This window comes from Neovison vison, chromosome 4 (genome assembly GCF_020171115.1).
Source record: "Neovison vison isolate M4711 chromosome 4, ASM_NN_V1, whole genome shotgun sequence".
NCBI classification, from domain to species: domain Eukaryota; kingdom Metazoa; phylum Chordata; class Mammalia; order Carnivora; family Mustelidae; genus Neogale; species Neogale vison.
The window spans coordinates 135,348,149-135,367,430 of NC_058094.1; the positions used below are offsets into that span (position 1 = coordinate 135,348,149).

At 48.4% G+C, this 19,282-nt stretch overlaps 1 protein-coding gene across 1 annotated transcript in view; it reads right to left on the reverse strand.

The window, feature by feature from the left end:
* Window positions 1-1,671: 1,671 nt before the first annotated feature.
* The window catches only part of ABCA13 (ATP binding cassette subfamily A member 13), a 330,719-nt gene continuing 313,108 nt past the window's right edge, over window positions 1,672-19,282 (reverse strand). The window contains exons 61-63 of the mRNA XM_044246994.1: window positions 3,771-3,876; window positions 2,425-2,562; window positions 1,672-1,767 (exon numbers count right to left, since the gene is read on the reverse strand). Coding sequence (XP_044102929.1) covers window positions 1,672-1,767; window positions 2,425-2,562; window positions 3,771-3,876 — 340 coding nt within the window. The remainder of the gene's footprint in view (window positions 1,768-2,424; window positions 2,563-3,770; window positions 3,877-19,282) is intronic.

Sequence of the window (19,282 nt, forward strand, 5' to 3'; positions counted from 1 at the left end):
TAACCTTTTCAAGCTTTAAAAGATCTTGAGTAGGTATATTGCCTCCCTAGCTCGGTTAAACGGGATCCCTAACAATGCCAGAAAAATACACAAGTTTAGTCCAAGAATCAGGTTCAATCAAAGCACATCTCGTTTATTCACTGCAGTGAAAACACGTTCCGGGGTCACAGGTTTTTATGGATGGATTTGACAACAATCATCACGAAGGAGTACATCTCCCATTTTGACAGTGAGACCGTTAGAACTAGGCGGGGGCGGGGGGGTGGGGGGTGGCGGGATCCTAAACCTTAAACTGTAAGAAATCCTAAATCCTAAACCTTAAGAAAGCATAATTTATGGGATTTACGTGGATCAAATCATTCAGCAAAAGTCTCTGTGATTGGCTGAATCCTGACAGGTTAAAAAGATCTCCAGTATCGAATGATATCAGGAAAGACAGATTTCGGTGAAATCCTGCGTTAGTAAAGTAATGTGCTGGCAAAGCGGCTCCTTTGACCACAAGCTTCTATCACTCAAAAATTTAACTAGATAAGGTCAAATTTTAAAATGAAATTAACGCAGCCCTCCATGGCGATTTGAGAAGAGCGTTATTCAGAGAAGGTTGAGAAGTGTCTTGTGGCTCAGAAATGTCCGGTTAGAAACTGTTTTCAGTGGTGGTCGAAAGGACTTGACACATTTTGCTCTCAGGTGCAGAATGTGAAGTGTCTATGGCCAATGTCAAGTGCCACAGCATGGCACTTTATCTCTAAAAATGCTAGAAAAGTCATTCTGAGAATGGCAGAATTGTTAGAAAATTTTAAAGCATTTTAAAGTTAATGTTTATTTACTACATATGGTACTAATTTTGCGGGTACAATTTGAAGTAACTGGATAGTTTACAGCGCTGTTCTTTTTTTTTAAATTATGATGTTAGTCGTCATACATCATTGGTTTTGAAACTAGAATATGCCTCGGAATACCAGGAGGCATTAAGGAAACTGAGAAATGAAGAAAAAAGAAAACACATCCACATTCTTTTTCTTTCCATCCCTGCCTATATTTAAAATCTATGAAAATCTGGCATAACTTTTATACACAACATAGAGTACCCAGTTCAACTGACTTAATTTTGCTAAAGCATTTGCTAAAAAGCTCCGCATTCCAATTTTTTAAAGAAACATCTTTTGTGTGAAAGAAGTGGCAATTTTTATATGTCTTCCCATATAATATCCAGTATTACAAAAAAAACCTCTTGATCTCTTATCTGGTGATGAAAGAGGACAGGAACAGAAAACAGTATGTGGTACTATTTCCTAAATAAACCAGTTAAGAAAGTTACTAGCCTTGGCCACCTCAGTTTCCTTAAAAGTACAGTGGACTGTTCGGGAATGGCCAGCCTTTGACAGCTCCAAATGTCTCAGGTTGGACTCTGGGTTCATTTGCACCCATGTCATGAAGGATCTGTCCCCCGCACCCCAGTTGTCATAGGGATTAGCCACGTGGGAGGAACTTTCCAAAAGTCTACAGAAACAATCTTCCAGCCGGCGGGTTATGAGTTAACCAACAGCTTCAAAGAGGAAAGGAAGAGAGAAGGGGTCCGACCACATGGAGCCTGACTCCCAGCTCCTCCGAGGTGATAAATTGGAATAAAAGACAAGGTATTATTCCTCTTAGAAACGTCCCCTTAGGTCCTTAGACAGGCAGGTGAGGGGGCTGGTAAGAGCCAGTGGGGGCAGCCGCGCTAGATGGTGAAGATTTCGGTAGCTCAGTAGCAAAATTAATAAATACCTGAAAGAAATGATGAAAATCATTGTGAACCTGTGAGGACACCAAACCTTCTCTTCTCAACTGTTGCACAAAGGGACATCTCCTCCAAGTGCTGCCCAACTTTTCAAAAATAAATAAATAAATAAATAAACTCCACAAAGCTTTCATTCATACCACCCACTTGGAAACCTCCATAAACCGGAAAATCCTTTGAGGACGCAGCTCCATGTAGGGATGGTCACTAAGCCATGTGGAAATCGGGATGCCTTGAGCATATGGCTTAAGAATGAAGGTGGCATTTAATTCTATCTTCTGGCACTCAGTTCACTTTGCTTCCCAAAGTCAGCAATGGCTCAGCTATGGTGCAGTCCCCTTAGACATTTTGTGGGGGGGGGGAGCCAAACGAAGAAGGGAAGGTTAATGGGGCATGGCTTGCCCAGTGAATGCCCAGTGTTAAGTGTGGAGAGCTGGGAGCCCTACCGACCGACCACATACCTTGAGTGGACAGCAGACAAGAAACAGACCTCCTCACTCTCACTGTCTTATTCAGTAAAGCCAGTGATTAATTTAAGGAAAAGACAACCTCAAGAAGTCATCTGGCTCATTTTTAAAATTGGCTGTGGGAGGCCTCGAGCCCACACCGAAATGAGGACGGCCGAAGCATTCCCAGTACCATACCTGTTCCAAAGTGGTCGGGTTGATGGAGTAGTGTTTGATATGCAGCAAGGTCTTGTTGTTCTCTAGAACGCGGAACAGGTCTGCTAAGCATTCCCACTGTTTCGGAACATGGTATTCCAACAAATTCAGGCGCTGCCCCTAAAAACCAAAAACAAATTATAAATTGTATCACATGATGAGCAATCAGTAAGATGGACCACACTGCACTTAAGTGATAAATAAATTATCATTTCTTCAAACCACACGTCTCCATGGCAGCGGGAGGGTGGGTCGGGTCTGAGGGTCTCCGATGCACACGTGGAGATGACGGCACAGCTGGTACGTGGTCCTCCTCATGCCTGCGTGGCTCTGTCATCCCTCATATACCCTCACCCTGCCACAGCATGCGGAAGCCCTCCCTGGGGGTAAGAAGGTGCCTCACCCTACTGAGAAAGAAGGAGGAATTTATGGTGGAGGCATGGTTGCACCTGACCCTCACTCGGGCTTTGAGCAGAGCTCCCTGCTGTCCTCACCGTGAGCTAGTGAGCAGCTCTTGGTAAGAGAGGAAATCTTCCACCCTCTTTTCACATGTGCAAGGGACTCGCAGCAGGGGTATTACTGGAAGTCTGGACGAGACCCTGAGCATGAATGCCTGGTCTCGTACAGCATGCTTCTTACCCGGGGGGTGGGGTGGGGGGTTACTCCGAGACTCTCATTGGAATACACAGGTGATAGTTACCTTATAGGTGACACCCTATGTATGACCCACTGGAATCGCATAGTTATCCAAGATCCTGTGGACAAGCGGTGCTTCTAAAATGTTAACAGGTCCCCTGGTCCCCTTCTTAAAGGCAGGTTTGGATTCAGGAGGTTGGGGCCAGAGATCTTGTAAGTTGAAGCAGCTCCCCGGGGAAGGAGATGTTTCTAGTCCAGGCATGACACTTTGCATCTAGTAGAGGATTAGGGTCCCAAGCGCAGGGCACTCGTTGTAAAGTAAAGCTGAAATCAGCAAGTCTAGAAACCCAAGAGCCAACACCTGGAAGGCATTACCTTCTGCAATCTTCCTTCCTGAACAAAACAAGCCATGCAAGAGGGCTATGCCCACGGATCGTGGGGGTATGTAATCACAGTCCACTCGGGGACACCCAACAAAGCGGTCAGACAGGCATGGTGTCCCTCACAGCAACCAAGCAATATCCACTGGCCATGCTATTGTGTGCGGGGACGTGTGGCCTGTGCTTTGCAAACAGGCGCACACAGCAGGCACTATCTCCTAACAAGCAGAATTAAAACAGGGAAAAGGACAAACGCACTCATCCGATTTCTCAGGCTGAAAACAAAGGAGGAATGCAGAATTTTAGTGCTACCTTAAACTGGATCCCTGGAAAATGGAGCTTCAAGCAGTCTGAAATCACGTTGTGCTGATTTGTTTCCTGACCGAGCCAAATCTTCACTGAATACCCATCACCAAACCTGGAAGTCAGATGAAATTGAAACACGGTCACAGCTGTTCGGACCTAAGAGGGGAAATTCTGAGTCCATGTCCCGTAGGGATACGGTAAAGGAAAGTAAGTATTCCAAATCAATGGGAGAGTCTGGACTTTCAAAAATGCAATACTTAGACGTCAGAACTCAGTTACGCAGTTTTCTGTAACCCACCGACACAGACACGGATTTATCTTTAAAACACAAAATCAGCAGATCCTGGCTTCAATCTCTGTCAGTAAAAGATGGAAGCTGAATGCAAACCAAAAGCAATGCGCTGAGTTCAAGAAGCGGGACCCGGGCCGGGACCGACCCTGAGAAGCACGGCGGCTCCCAGGTTCCTGAGGATTACGTGTGGCAGCGGAGAGGGGACCGGGGTGCAGAAGGAATGAGTATCATATAAAGCGGTTCTCCTGCCTGTACCCAGACCCAGCATGTGCAGGGACAATGGGGGAAGCTGGTCTGAGGGGTGTGGTCCCCCCGTTGTGGAGCTGTGGACAAATGACCACATGTGAGGTGACAGTCACAACGCAGAGCAATGTCAGGGCCACCTGCAAGAACTTAAGGGGCTTCCAAAAACTGTTATTCTACTGCCTGTCCCAGGTGCCTAGCTTGGTGCCGAGCACATAATAGCATCTCAATAAAGACCCGTGAGAATAAAAACAAAGCCATGAACACATCATGATGACAGAAATTTGTGTCAGTTTTGCTCATTAACACATCTACCCCAGGTACCTAGAGCTAATAACTATGAGTCAAATGATCCAGTGAATGAAAAGAACGGATCCCATTCCCAGACCTTTACAAGCACCCTCATTTACTTCAGCATTCCGCACATGGACACGGGAATCCATCTGGTGCAGGAGGAGGCCCAAGATAACGTGACTTTGCTCGCTGACTCGAAGCACCCCGAGATCCTACTCTGGGTTCTGATTTTCTGCTCCTTCCCCGATTTCAAATTTCCTCCAGATGTGAGTATGGCCCCAACCTCTCCCGTCATTCAGGGCTGATGGTCTCAAAACCATTCGTGGCCAAGAGGTTGTTGATGAGGTTGACAAAATATGGATGGAAACAGGCAGAGAAGCCTCCTGGGGCTTCTCCTGCACTGTGTGGAGGAATCTCTGAAGGAGGTGTGTGTCTTGGCCATTCCTCTGCTCAGCAGGAGGGCCTCCACGCTGAGCTGCCCACCAAGCCGACCTATCCAACCCCACCTTCACCATGGCCTCCCACATCGGGGTGTGTTTCCACGTCTCAGGTGGGGAGGCCCTGAGGTCTGGACGGCTGCAGGCACATGGGTCTGCAGAGCCGTGGGTTCCGTCTGCATGTGAAGCTGTATCCTGGGGGCACAGGAGAGCACGGAGCGTGTTTCTGGTCTGATGGTCATGACGTCTGACAGCGTGTGCTGCCGGCGCTGGGCCTGGCTGGCCGGCCGGGTTGGAAAGCATCCCCTCCACATACCAGATGTGGGACTCAGGAGTCACTACTCTCTGATAAGGATGCTAGGCTAGGCGACGGCATGATTTCCTTGGAACTTCTCCGGGGCCACATCTGGCACTAAGCGAGGCGGTGAACAGATACCCAGGCCAGTTTGTTTTCTGCACAGGCTACGATCCAAATGAAAGAACCCTTTGCTCTGGCGTGAAGCAGCTCACATTTCTTCAGGAAACACAGATGAAAGCAGGTGAGCCAACGAGAATGGGGATCAGAGCACGCTCGACATGAGGCACGAAGGTGGGAGGGACAGCGTGCATGGACGACCTCACTTCCTATGCAGGGGAAGGTCCCCACGCACCATTGCGCAGGGTGCAGCCCCGTGGGCATACTTCGCTTATGCATTTTTAAAAATTCATACTAAATTCCAATCACTATCTACTGAAGTCTCGCTATGAGCATATCCATACTAATTTTTAAAAATTCTTTCAAAATGAAGATTCATTAGCACTACACGACGTCAGGCTTTGCTCTAGACAACTGGAATTATGAAGCTCTTCGAGGAAAGAACACCCGCAGGAAAGCGTTCCTGGAAGAGGCTGGCACGTGTGTCGGGATGTCTCTGGAAGAGTCAACGAGACCCCTGGACAGAGAGTTACAAAACCAGGTCATCTTCAGTTACTGGGAGAATCTCTGCAGGTCAGTGAATTCGTTCATGACGCAGGAATCAATTTACGGCAGCTTTGCTTTCTCCTTTCTGCCTGTCACCTGCACACTCAAGCCGTGATCTAACTTCCGTCAGGGATTTCTTTGATTCGTGCGCTTTCCAGTCTAAAAGCTTTCAAAGCAGCCAAAGATCCTTCGTCTATGTGTGCGGTCACCAGTCTGAGGCGGCTCACCATCATGCCCCCGCCACGCGCACAGCCGGCGATCACGGAAAGAGAAATGAACCGCGTTATCTGCCCGCGGAAGTGCCTGTAACCTTCATTCGGCAGCCGTCCGCGATAGAGTTTGGTCCACCTACACTGAACGTCATCTGTGTCCCTAGTGTTCAAGCAAGGACAAGCAGTGTGCCAGTGGGGGGCACACACGCACGCGCGTTTTAAGAGCCAGACATCAGCGAGCGGGGAGCCAGCGAGGAGGGTGGGAAGCAGGCGGCTGGCTGTGCCAGCACCCGACTGAGCCGGACACTGCCGCATCCCCTCGTCAGGGTCCGAGAGGTGATCCTGTCCACAGAAGTTGCGAGCATGGGGCGCACGGGTTCCGTCATGAAGCACTGAGCACAGATGCCCTGTTCTGTCCCCAAGGACCTCGAGGCTGCTATGTCGGTCCCTCTTTTACAAAAGTGAAATGAGATAGCCTGGAGGTTGGGTGACATGCTCAATTGACACAGCGGCCAGGGAACAGAGGACGGCATGGCCCAACCGTGGTCAGCGGCGTGCCAACACGGCACAGGGCGGGGTCCTGTGTCACGGTCCATGCACCTGCCTTCTTCCGACCTCCACCTTCTCGCCAGGCACCCTGTGTCCACGGAACATGACAGATGGCACTACCTCTTCATAAAAGGTGGAAGTGGGAGACGCAAAGAGTCTGGAGACTGGTCACTGTCACTCCGCTCCTTCTGGCAGAGGTGCGACACAGCAGCCTGCCTTACTCCAAAACCATGTCCCTTCATCACGGCTGCCTTTCTTACTTCAGCCCCAGTCAAGTTTGGTCCAGAAAACATTCTCATCCCTGCCTGCACTGATCAGAATGGTTGCAAGGAGGGCAGGTCAAAGTTATCTCAGCAGCTGGTGCCCGAGCTTCTCCTGAGGGACAAATGGTCCTGGCAAAGACCCTCCACAGCCTTCTGAGTTTACAAGCAAGATCTCAGTGGGTCGGAGACACAGCCTCACAGTAAAGAGAAGCTTGGCCCGCGTTGACACACCTCCGTCCATGAAGCTCCCCTCTACGGCCAGAGTGTCACTTTCCAAACTGATTCTGCCGGGTGAAGACCCCACTGAGCTCCTGGGGATCAGGGTGCCCTTCCCTTGTGCACGCAGGAGTACAGAGCAGCTCTCTCGCCCACTGGATGTCACAGCAGAGCCCCCATTTGATGAATCACTGGTGCATTACGTCCCTTGTTAGAATCTGATGTCCTAACAACAGGATTGCTCTCTTCTCCCAATAGCAAAAATGGACTTATATTTCTATCGCTTTTTCCTTTCTTCTTGGAAAAATGAAAGGGACCTTTGGAGGCGTGCAGCAACAGCCACATTGGCAGGAGGGAGAGAAGTGGCCTCATCTCCGACACGATAGCATTTTACCCGACAAACAAGAACCATGCAACGTTTGTTTTCAGCGGGCGGGGGTGGGTAGTGTGCAGTGAGGTCACAGCTATAAGACTGGCTCTCTCATTCGGTCTCCCATGTGTTTTCATGATCTCTGAACGCCTTCCTTCATTTCAGAAAGACTCCAGAATCTAGGTAGACAAACCATGCCTTTTGTCAAGCTGACAATGGTATGAGAGATTGTCTACATTTCTCCATCCTGACAAATAGGCATTTCTTCCTTATTTCCCTTTTCATTTCTAAAGAGAAAGTTGGACTGTAAATGGAACCATTATCCACCAAGCTGAAATCCCCACACCATGGTTTCCATGTTGAGTAATGGAAGATGATGTCTGCTTGAAGCAGAAGAATCTGGAAAAGTCTTCATTGTTGAAATGAGTTATGTGTGTGATTCTGATCAACAGAGTTACAGAAATCCTCCAACAGGCCAGAAAAGCAAGCGTCTCTAAGACAGCCACCAACATTATTTCAGTGAGCAGGGTGGGTCAGTTTCCAATTAGTATTTTCTTTCTGTGGTTCCAAAAGCCACATAAGCAATCTGCAAACAAACAGAGAACAGACAGAAAGGAGCTCATGTGGTCTTATCGCTCTTCAAGGCTCCAAGCATGGCCCCATTAAATCTCCATAAGAGAACAAAGATCCTAAAATGAAAATCCTATGGGGGCACCTAGGGGTCTCAGTCATCAAGTGTCTGCCTTTGGCTCAGCTCATGGTCCCAGGGTCCTGGGATCAAGTCCTGAATCGGGCTCCTTACTCAGCGGGGAGTCTGCTTCTCCCTCTCCCTCTGCTGTTCCCCTTCCTTGTGCTTTCTCTCTCTCAAGCAAATTGATAAAATCCTCAAATTAAAAAAAAAAAAAGAGGAAAGAAAGAAAGAAAGAAAGAAAGAAAGAAAGAAAAAAATCTTACGAAGTGGCACATTGTCCTAAAGGAAATAAAATCCAATGCTGATTATCAAAGAGAATGGAATTTCTGTGGGTCGGGTGTCCGTCCATCTGGGGTGACATAAATACTGGAAGGGTAAGGGAAGTCTCTAGCAGCTAAAGCGATGTCCTGCTACATCCAATGTCGTACTGTGGCCACCATCAGAGCTCTCGCTGCTGTAAGAGGCCACCCAGCTGGTGTCACAGCCACAGGCACCTGGAAAGGCAGTGGGGACAGATGCAGCCCTGTTCCTCCTGGTTTGTCTCCGTGAGCTCAGCAACGGAATTAAGCAAATGCTCCAGGGAAACAACCGGGCTGGTGAGTTCCTGGTTTGGGCCCCGAGGCCGTGCCAGGTGAGACGTGGGGGAGGAGGACCACACCACCATTAGGAGGGGGAGCCTTCCCAGCCAGACCCCTGCCCTGCTGGCCCCCCACAGAGAGAGCATGGCTGAGGAGGGGATGGTTCCACTGCAGACACACCAGCAAACGCACTTCTCTGTGGGGCTGTGATGGAGGGGGCGGCCCTCTGGGAATGCTTCTCCACATTCAGTTTCAGAGGATTCCCAGATAGTTCCTAAGGACTCCAGCTACCCCATGTAGCACAGCCTCTAAAACAATAACAGAAGGATAAGAAAGATGAATGTTTTTCTTAGCAGAGAGGAAAAGCTCTCAGGAGCAGCCTCCCTCTCCTTGCTGAGAAGACATCTCAGGGGGACAGATTCTGGGCAAAAGTCCCTGGTGCCAAAATGTGGCTGGGACTTCCGCACTGGACCCCAGGGCAGGCCCGTGTCAGTAGCCCGGAGAGGCAGGAAAGCCAGCAGTCAACGGTACAGGGTGGGCTAGGTGGATGGAAAGTTCTGCGGCGACCTCCCTCCCAGCTTCACATTCCACGGACATCAGGAAAGTGATAAGGTCAGAGAATACTTCTGAGAATGATGCCGGGGGTGCTGCGGACAATAGAGGGGCCACCGCAGGACTGACCTGGCTCCCACACCAGGCAGCAGGTGCTTGGGTAGGACTCTCCAGGGGCAAAGGGCACAGGGGTGACCTAATGTGCCAGGAATCGACAGAACCCCGGAGGGTATCAAAGCAGACAGGTCTTCCTAAGTCGACCATGAGCAGGGAAGACTCCAGGGAGGAAGCATCAAAACACTATTTTCCTAGTATTTCTTTGGATCCCTAGAATGACAGATCGAAACCCAGACGGTCTATAACAAAGCGCGTGCCAGCGGGGGCCGGCTTCTCATGACGCAGCGTGAGGAAGTCAGTACGCAAGGCAACTCCCCGGTTTCCCTGTAAACAACCTGTTGCAGGGATTTCCTAGATGGACCCTCATCCAAACACTGGTACCTTCCCTCAAGGAGTGTCATTTAATCACTCAAATGTGCTTTTATAAGCAAGTGCATTAAACTATAAACAGGTACACGAGCGGGAGGGAAGCAGGGGCATTAGGAAACCAGATGTTCACGAAAGCCTCAGAACAATTAGCGTGAACACTCCATTGTAAGGTCACAGTCGTTCTGGGTGTCGGTGTAAGACCAGCAGGAAGTGGATGTAAGCAGATGCTTCCGAAAACGGACGGCCAGACTTCAGGCAGGATGGTGTGAAAAGTTCCACATACCTGTTCCCTAGCAAAAACGATAGTAACTATCAAAGGCAACATTCAAAATCTCTGGAAATGGTCATTAGAGCATACAGGTAGTCAAAGAAGATACATTCAAAAAGACGAGGGGACGCCTGGGTGGCTCCATCAGTCAAACATCTGACGCTTGGTTTCATCTCAGGTCATGATCTCAGGTCATGAGACCAAGCCCCACATCAGACTCACACTCAGCACAGAAACTGCTTGAGATTCTCTCTCTCTCTCCCTCTGCCCCTCCCCCTGATCACCCCCTTTCTCCAAAATAAATAAATAGGATCCAAAAAAAAAAAAAAAAAAGCCCTTATTTGATTGGATTAGACTGTGGACCAATTTGTGTCCTAAGACATAGTCAAAACCAATAGAACAGTCGGTCCGCAATCAGTGATGCTAACAGCTGACTGTGGGTGTGTGGGCAAGAGGTGGGGCGGAGAGTTCTGCCCAAGGCGCCTCCACCCACACTCCGGGGGACCGTGGGCACACCCCAGGCTGCCCGCTGAGGAGCAGAGTGGAAAATTCACTTTGTAGTGCGGCAGAAACAGGTTCACTAAAACTATCCAAGCAGTCACTAAACACAGAATCAAGCAGAAAACCACAGCAAGCCCCAGTGGCGGGAGGCCCGAGTCCAGAATTGCAGCAATACATCCTCAAAACTCCCAGTTTCCAATAAAAAATGATGACACATATACGGAAACAGGAAAGAATGACCCATATGCCAGGGAAGAAAGTAAAACAGGAACTGCTTGTGAAAGCAGCCAGATGTTGGATTAACAAAGACGACAAAGTAGCAATGATAAATGTATCCAAAGAATCCAAAGAAACCATGATTAAAGAAGCCAAAAGAAGGTATGATGCTAATGTCCCATGGACCAGAGGCAGAAATGATGAAAAAGGCCCACATGGAGAGTCTGGGTTAAATAATAGAACTGAAATAAAAATTCACTCAAGAAGCTCAAGAGTTTGACTCTGCAAAGGGAAGAATTAGTAAGCTTGAAGACAGATTGATGGAGATGATGTGACCCAACAAGAAAAATGAGCAGAGCCTCACTGAAGTGTAGGACGCCATAAACAAGATTAACAGTTGACTTCTCATCAGAAATACTGGGGACCAGAATCCATTTAACTGTTACCATTTAGTAACATTTAAGCACCTAAACTGCTAACACACACACACACCCCAAAACATTGCCAACCAAGAATCTTATGCCCAGAAATGTTATTTTTCAAAATGAAGGCAAAATGAAAATATTTTGTGATAAAAACAGAGAGAACTGAACTGGAAGACCCACCATCCAAGAAATACCAAACACTCATTTCAGCCTGAAAGTAGGTGACCTCCAGACAGTAATTCAAACCCACATGAGAAAACAGACAGTACAAGTAAAGGTAACGATCCAACTACAACAGTACAAATGCACATCCTTTCTCCTTTCTGCTCTTAGATGAGTGTAGAAGCAATCATAGTAATGATACACAGTTGTATTATTGGGCCTATGACATACAGAAATGTAATAAACTTGCCATAACAGCCCAAAGGAGGTGAGAGAAGGCAAAACTGTGTCCGAGGAAGAAAAGGGCTCCAGATGGTAACTTCGATCCACAGGAAAAAAGGACAAGAACCAGAAATGTTACATAAGGAAGTTAATAAAACAAAGGCTGTAAATACATACTTGCTCTTCTTTTAAAAGGCATAAAAATTAAATGCAGTCATAATGACAGCAACCTATTCTTCAGTTGGTAACACTGATAAATGTTACATCTCTCACATAACACCGAGAGGCAGGCAAGTGATCTGGAACATTTCCACATCTCACTGGAACTAGGTTATCTTAAACATGAAGCTCATTGTGACCAGTCAGGATGTATCTGGCAAGCCCCGGGGCATCCATTAAGGATATAACAAAAAATATAGCTATACTGGAAAAATCGTTAAGAAATCAAGACTCTGTTAGAAAATACCAGGAAATACTCACTTCATGCAAAAAAAGGCAGTGAAGGAGAAACAAGTAAAGGAAAGCAACACAAGACTTACAGAAAACAAAGGCGAAAGTGCAAACCTAGCTAATGACAGTAATCCAATTCTATCTATAATCCATAATCAATAATAATATTAAATGTGAATGGATTAAATGATCCAAATAAAAAGCAGAGATCATGAGACCAGAAAAGACCCCAAAATATGCCACATATGACATATGGGAGATACACTTGGAATTCTTAGATGCAGAGAGACTGGAAGTAAAAGGACAGAAAAAGATGTATCATATGAACGAGTAAATAAATCTCCCAAACCCTGACCCACCTCTGGCAACCACCAGTTTATTTTCTGTATTCACAGAAAATAAAATAAGGAAGTTAGGAAAAGAAGTTTCTTTCCTTCATTCCTCCCTTTCTTCAAGATTCCACATATTAGTGATATCATACAGTTTTTATCTTTCTCTGTGTGACTTAATTCTTAAAAAAAAGAAAAAATATTTTATTTATTTAGAAAGAGCAAAAGCAAGAGAGATCACAGAGGGAGAGGGAGAAGCAGATTCACCACCAAGTGGAGAGCCCGCCAAGTCCTTGACCTTAGGACCCTGAGATCATGACCTGAACCAAGGGCAGATGCTGAACCGACTGAGCCAAGCAGGCACCACTCCTGTATGACTTATTTCACTCAGCATAATGCTCTTGTGGTCCATCTCTGTTGTCACAAATGAAAGATTTTGTTCTTTTTTATGGCTGAGTAATATTCCAGTGTGGTTGCGTATGTGTGTGCGTGTGTGTGTGTGTGTGTGTGCATGAGTGTATGCACGCAAACCACATCTTCTTCATCATCCACTCATCCACCAGTGGACAGCTGGGCTGCTTCCATGTCTCAGCTGCTATAAACAGTGCTGCAGTGAACATGGGTGCAGGTGTGTTCAAGTAATGATTTTATTTCCTTTGGGGAGATACCCAGCAGTGAGACTGCCAGATCATAACTTTTTGAGGAATGTCCATACTATTTTCCAGAGTGGCTGCCCCAGCTTTCATTCCCACCAGTGGTGCACGAACGTCCCCTTTCTCCTCCTCGCCAACACCTGCTGTTTCCTGTGCTGTTGATTTCAGCCCTTCTGACAGGTGTGCGGTGGTATCTCATTGTGCATTTGAGTTGCATTTCCCTGATGATGATGATGTGGATCATTTTCTCATGTGTCTGTCGGCCACCCAGATGCCTTCTTTGGAGAAATATTCCGAAATATGGTTCCGACCTAACAGGAGTCCAAACCCTGGTGAGGCTGTCTTCTAAAGCCCAGGCTGCATTTGTAATGAGAATTTATGATCCCGTTGTTTATGGAGGAGCAATAGAATGGCACGTTTTTGCTTTCTGGGTTGCACATTAATTGTCAGCAGACCAGTGGGCATTGGTGCTGAATGTAGCCAACCAGCGGAGAAGGTGACAGGGACTATTACCAGGGCCGTGGCCGCAATTAGGTCCAAATCACACACCTGGAAGTTCCTGCTAGTAGAGAGATGCTGAGTACAGACAGAGCCCAGTCTCTAAGGCAGCAAGCCAAGAGTGGGTGATGCAGAGTGTTTTTAGAAAAAGCAGGCTTCGCCCTGTCTGGAGTTAAGTGGGAACTGAATGAAAGTCTTTACCAAAAGTGTTGATTATTATTGTTAGTACTGGTTGTTCATTCAGTTAGACAGAACCCAAGGGCTGTCATAGCCAGATTCCTATTTCACGTCCAGCTGTGCCCACCTGACGGGACAGACCACCATGTGCAGAAACTCGACCTTCATTCACTTGTTCCCTTACTCTTTGTTCATCAAACACATTGAGCGTGTGTCACAGACCAGGCACTGTCCCAAATATCAGGCACCCAGAAATAAACAAACAGAAAGGCCTCCTCCCAAGAGAGCTTCCATTCCACTGGGAAGAGGCTGAAAACAATCTGGTAAACAAATTAACACTGCAATATGTGCCAAGGTGTATCCATCTGTTCAGATTCGTGTATGAGTGACAGAAAACCCTGAGGAGGAGGGAAATTAGCAGGCTGAAACTCTGACGTCAGACAGCTCAGAAAGCATAAGACACTCATCTGGCTCCTTCTGTCCCTACTCCTCTGCTCACTGGCCTCCATCGTGGAGGCTGCCTCATGGTCTAAGACGGCTGCTTCGTCTCTAACCATCACATCTATAATCAAGAAGGGAGGGAGGAAGGGGCACAGAAAGTGATGTCCCTCCCTATGAATCCATACCCTTGAAGCTGCAGACCCCTCTCCTGTTGTATTTCTTTGGTCCCTCTGCAGCAGGTCCTCACAGCTGGGAATGCATGGCCAAATGCCCAGCTAATATCTGGGGTGACTTACACTTCTACAAATGGGCATGGTCTCTCTCGGTGCACTCGGTCAGGGCCAGTGACCCACACACATAAAGGTCAATGCAGCCCACTATGGAAATTGTCCTAAGCCTGGGGAACAAGATGTTGGCGGCACAGTTCAATGAAGTCATCTAACACTACCGGGTTTTTCTGGAGCACGAGGGTCTTGACATCTGGTGGGGAAGAGACCATGCCATTGTTTTCTCTCCTAAGACCGGCACTCACCCCATGTGTACCCACGAACAGAATCACAATGTGAACCTAACCCTGAACCCGTGAAACAATGTCTCAAACAAGTCTACTTCCCACCTTCTCTGCCTGAGTGTTCTTATCAGATTGTATTAGAAAGGGAAAGTGGAGTGTCCCCTTTGGTGAATTGACCACTCTGGATGACACTGGTCATGACCTGAATTTCCAAGACCAGAGGCATCCAGCTGAGATGTCCAGCACGAGAACGTCAGGCGGCCCAAAAGCCCTTCCTGGGGAACCACATCAGAGCAATGTGGGTTGTATTCTTGCGACGTGATGCTATGAAAGCAAATGGAAAGACAATGCTGTGCATCATCGTGGGGACACATGCCGAGGCAGTAAAAGCCAGCAAGCGCCTTTCTCTGAAAAGAGCCCTGTATGGTAAAGGCAGTTAATTCAGGAGTGGGCAGAAGCAGCTGAATTCAATGATGCCTGAACACAAAGCAAAATGCAGGATAGAATTCAGTGGCCCGTCATCCCTCAGCTGCACGCCATGGCAGAAATCATCACACGGGAGTGTGTGCAAACTTCCCTCCCCGTTTATGACAGTGACATAAGCGTATCCAATTATCTTTTTCATTTTTAAATTTTTAAACCAGTTTATTATTGGGTGGTGTCATCTTAATCTAAGCTTTGATAGTCATAGCAATGTTTTCTAGAAGCATTAAGTCAAAGCTGCCACACTGAGCATACGGTGTCATTGAGGGTGACGTGTTAATTTTCAGCCAGCCAGATGGCGGTAGCTTCAGACCTCCACCATCACTACGCCTTCTTCCATTTCTTAGAGAAAAACCTACAAACAAAATTTCCAGAGTACCCTCTACATTCTGAGTAAAACGGCTATATACCTTATTGATGGCAGCCTCCTTCAAAATTGATTCCCTTATTACTTGTGATTCCTGAAGTTTTCAACTTGGACTACTCAAGAAAATAAAAGTTCTCAGGGTGACTGAGTGGTTCAGTTGGTTAAGCCTCTGCCTTTAGCTCAGGTCACGATCTCAGGGTCCTGGGATCGAGCCCCACATCAGGCTCCCTGCTCAGTGGGGAGTCTGCTTCTCCCTCTGCCCCTCATCCCACTTGTGCTCTCTCTTTTGCTCACTGTCCCTCTCAAATAAAGTCTCAAAAAATACAAAGAAAAGTTCCCATAATCTTGAGGATTTTATTTCTAAAGCTTTGGTTTTGTTTTGCCTTGAATACATCAATAGCCTCATCCTCCTTCCCCACTAAGAAATCGGCCTGGCAAACTTCCAACCTCAAGGCTTCAGAAGCATGATTGATTTCCCCCACACTAGGGAGGACTTCTTTTACACTCAGACCTAATTTTCTGCTTTAGTCAGTCCCAGGATAGGGGAATGCAAACAGGTGCCATAGGCAGATGTGGCTGATTCCCTCCAGGTGGGTTGTGAACATGCTCACAGCCCGCTGGGTCTCAGGATGCACTCTGGGTAGCTCTGGAGAGAATCTGGGGATGCATCCCCAGTTCCTGGGGACCGAAGTGTCAGTGCCCCAGAGCATGGTACTAGCCATTCCTGGCCATCAGGAGGCCTCCCCTGCATTCCAGCTCCTCTTTGTACACACACACACACACACACACACACACACATCCATCCATGCATGCACACACACAGTAATGGCTCCCATAAGAGTATACACTTTTCAACCTAATGAGCTATGCCCATCTGAGGAAAGAATCCAATCAGGAGCATGAGAGACTGTAGACAGCCCCCCAACATCTTATCCTTTGTCTTATCCCTCAGCAGAAAGTTTATTTAAGTGGCAAAATGCCCAGCTAAATTCTACATTTCTTGGGCTTCCTAGTAACCAGGGCAACTGACAAAACGAAAGCACAAGTAGGTGGGTAGGGCTTACAGATAGCTTGCCTTTCCCTGCTCCCTCTTGTTTGTTGCCTAGAACAAGGATGTGATGGGCGGAGCTTCAGCAGCCATTCTGGGACCAAGAAGACTGTAAAGACTTAAGCCACTGAACCAGTGCCAAAACCAGGTACTTCTGGACTTTTATTGCATGCAAAAAGTGAACATGCTTCAGTCAATGGATATACTTACATCAGCGTGTCTGATGTTCTGTTACTAAGAGATGGACATAGTTCAAAACTGAAACAGACGATCAAAGATAGGAGAGAAGAGAAAATACCCCAGACAAAGGTCTCAAAAGGAAAGGAGATCGTGGGATGGTCACACACGAAGAAGACAGACAGTTGTTAAAGAGGCAAATATCCTTCTCAGAAATAGAAACAAAGGCAGAGAAGGGTGAATGGCAGTTAGTGAGCCCACCCTGAGGGGTGGACGAACAAGCGGCTTCTACCATCTCAGGATATTAGAGAGCACATGTTAAATGAATGGGCATCAGGGTCTTGGCCAGAATGGGGGCGTGGGAACACCACCCAGAGTTGGGTTGCAGGAGAGATCGGAGCCCCAGCTCCACCACAGCCCCTCTCTGTGGTTACCTAGTGGGGTTGCCCTGAGAACATATGCCACAGAACAAAGCGCAATCAGAAGCCCAAGTTCCAATCCCAGCTCCTCCACCCACCAGCCAGGAACAGGCTCCGTGTTTCTCTGACTCATGTTCTGTACTTGCAGAGGCAGGTAATACTGAGAGCCAGCTCACAGGGGTGTGAGGAGGAGCCAACTAGTTCGTGCACAGAGCACCGAGAACAGGCGCAGATTAAGCCCCATCAGGATGGCGTCCTGACATCACCCGCTGATGCCAGATGAGCTGTGCCCAGAGCTCTGGCCAGTACGGAAGGGATCACATGTACTGAACGGCCACCAGACAGAAGGAGAGAACTGGGACAGTAGGAGAGGGGGATGGCCCAGACACCGGAGAGCAGAGACAAGAAAACAAAGGTGGTCCCCAAGAAGGGGCCAGACTTCATGGAGAGCTGCTCCAGAACTGAAGCTCATGGATGCAAATGTCAGAAACTATGTCTGTCCGTGGCCAGAGAGTAAAGGGAAGAGGCCAAAAGGGGAGAAGGGCATGTGACCCAGTTTCCTGAGCCTGAAAGGAGGCCATCCAGAGCACTGGAACAGGGCAGAGGAGAAAGCCAGAGGTCTCGTCCAGGCTCCAAGGCCACTGAGGACAAACTGCTGTGTGGGGGGATGTTAACTGGGGAGGGGAGGCCCCCCAGGAAGAGTGAAGACGTCCAGGGTGGGTGTGGTGAAGGCGCTGGGGAAGGAGGGAGGCTGAGGCAGCATCTGAGCAGTCTTTGAGGACCTCATGGCCAGCAAGAGGCATGCGGCTGACACGGGGCAGGGACACAACTTCTCAAGTCTGAGAGGCCAGAGGTCACAGTGGTGGGAGGGAGGCAGGGAGGCACAGGGACGAGGTCAGGGTGTGTGATGGGGATGGGGAGAAGGCCACTTTCCCCAGAGAGAGCTAGGTCCTGACCTCCTGTTTTCTGGACCCTGTCTGTCCTTCAGGCCAAGAGGCTCCCAATGTCAGATAAATCTTCCCACCTGGCCTAGAGGTGAGATAGGAGGTGACTGGCTGGGGAGAAGCTGCAGGGAGCAGGAAAACCCAGGCCAGAGTCTGGAGAACCCAATAGGTCATCCAACTAGAAGTCTGTAATTGGCTTCTTCATGGAAATACCAGAGGATGACCACGGTTGCTAAAGTTGGACTTGGTTCTTATGAGCAAACAGCATTTTAGCAGTATGTTGGAATTGCACGGTTAGATACAGGGTGTACTGCTGTAGAAATAATGCACAAGATGCTCTAAGAAGTTCTATCAAGGTCCAGAACTTGGGAAGAAAATAGGACACCAAGTCAGTAAAGGAGTGAATTAGAGCCTGGCAATGTTCGTCCTCCAGGGAGTGAAAGCCTAGACATCTCAGGACTGGGACTGTCTTCTGCAGGGTGACTCTCCTGCATTTCCCTGGACAAGGCCTCCAGCACCGGCTCTCAGTGCTCTCAGAGGGCATCTCTGAAAGAGTGAGGAGGCCCCAACGATGCTGGACTGATGGGAGACTGTGGTTGTGCTGTTCCAGGGCGCAGTGTCCAGCTGGATGGGGCAGGTTTGAGGAAATGGAGACGTGCACAGACCGACCCCAGGGCAGGGAGAACACACTTAGATGCCGCAGAAGAGAAGCTGCTCGTGGCTGGGAATGGGAGCACAGAGGGAGGAAAATGCTGAGCACCGGGAAGCCAGGGGAGGGAGCGTGGAAGAAGGAAGCCTCCAGGTGGGGGGCGGGGCAGCGGGGTGAGGATGGTCAGGGCCAGGGGCGCTGCAGGAAGAAGTGCTTGTGGGAGGCTGGGGCGGGTGTCTCCAGGCCCAGAGAGCCCCTTCCCTGCCCTGCCCTGCCCTACCATCCACTTGGCTCTGTGAGTCCCCTCCACCCAGCTCCTACAGCTCCTGGCATCAGCTACCCCATGAGGCAGATGCCTCCGAGCCAAACCGAGGCCCAGCACACCCACCCCTGCATCTCCACAGAGAAACCCCTCATCTGAGCTCAGGAGGGTC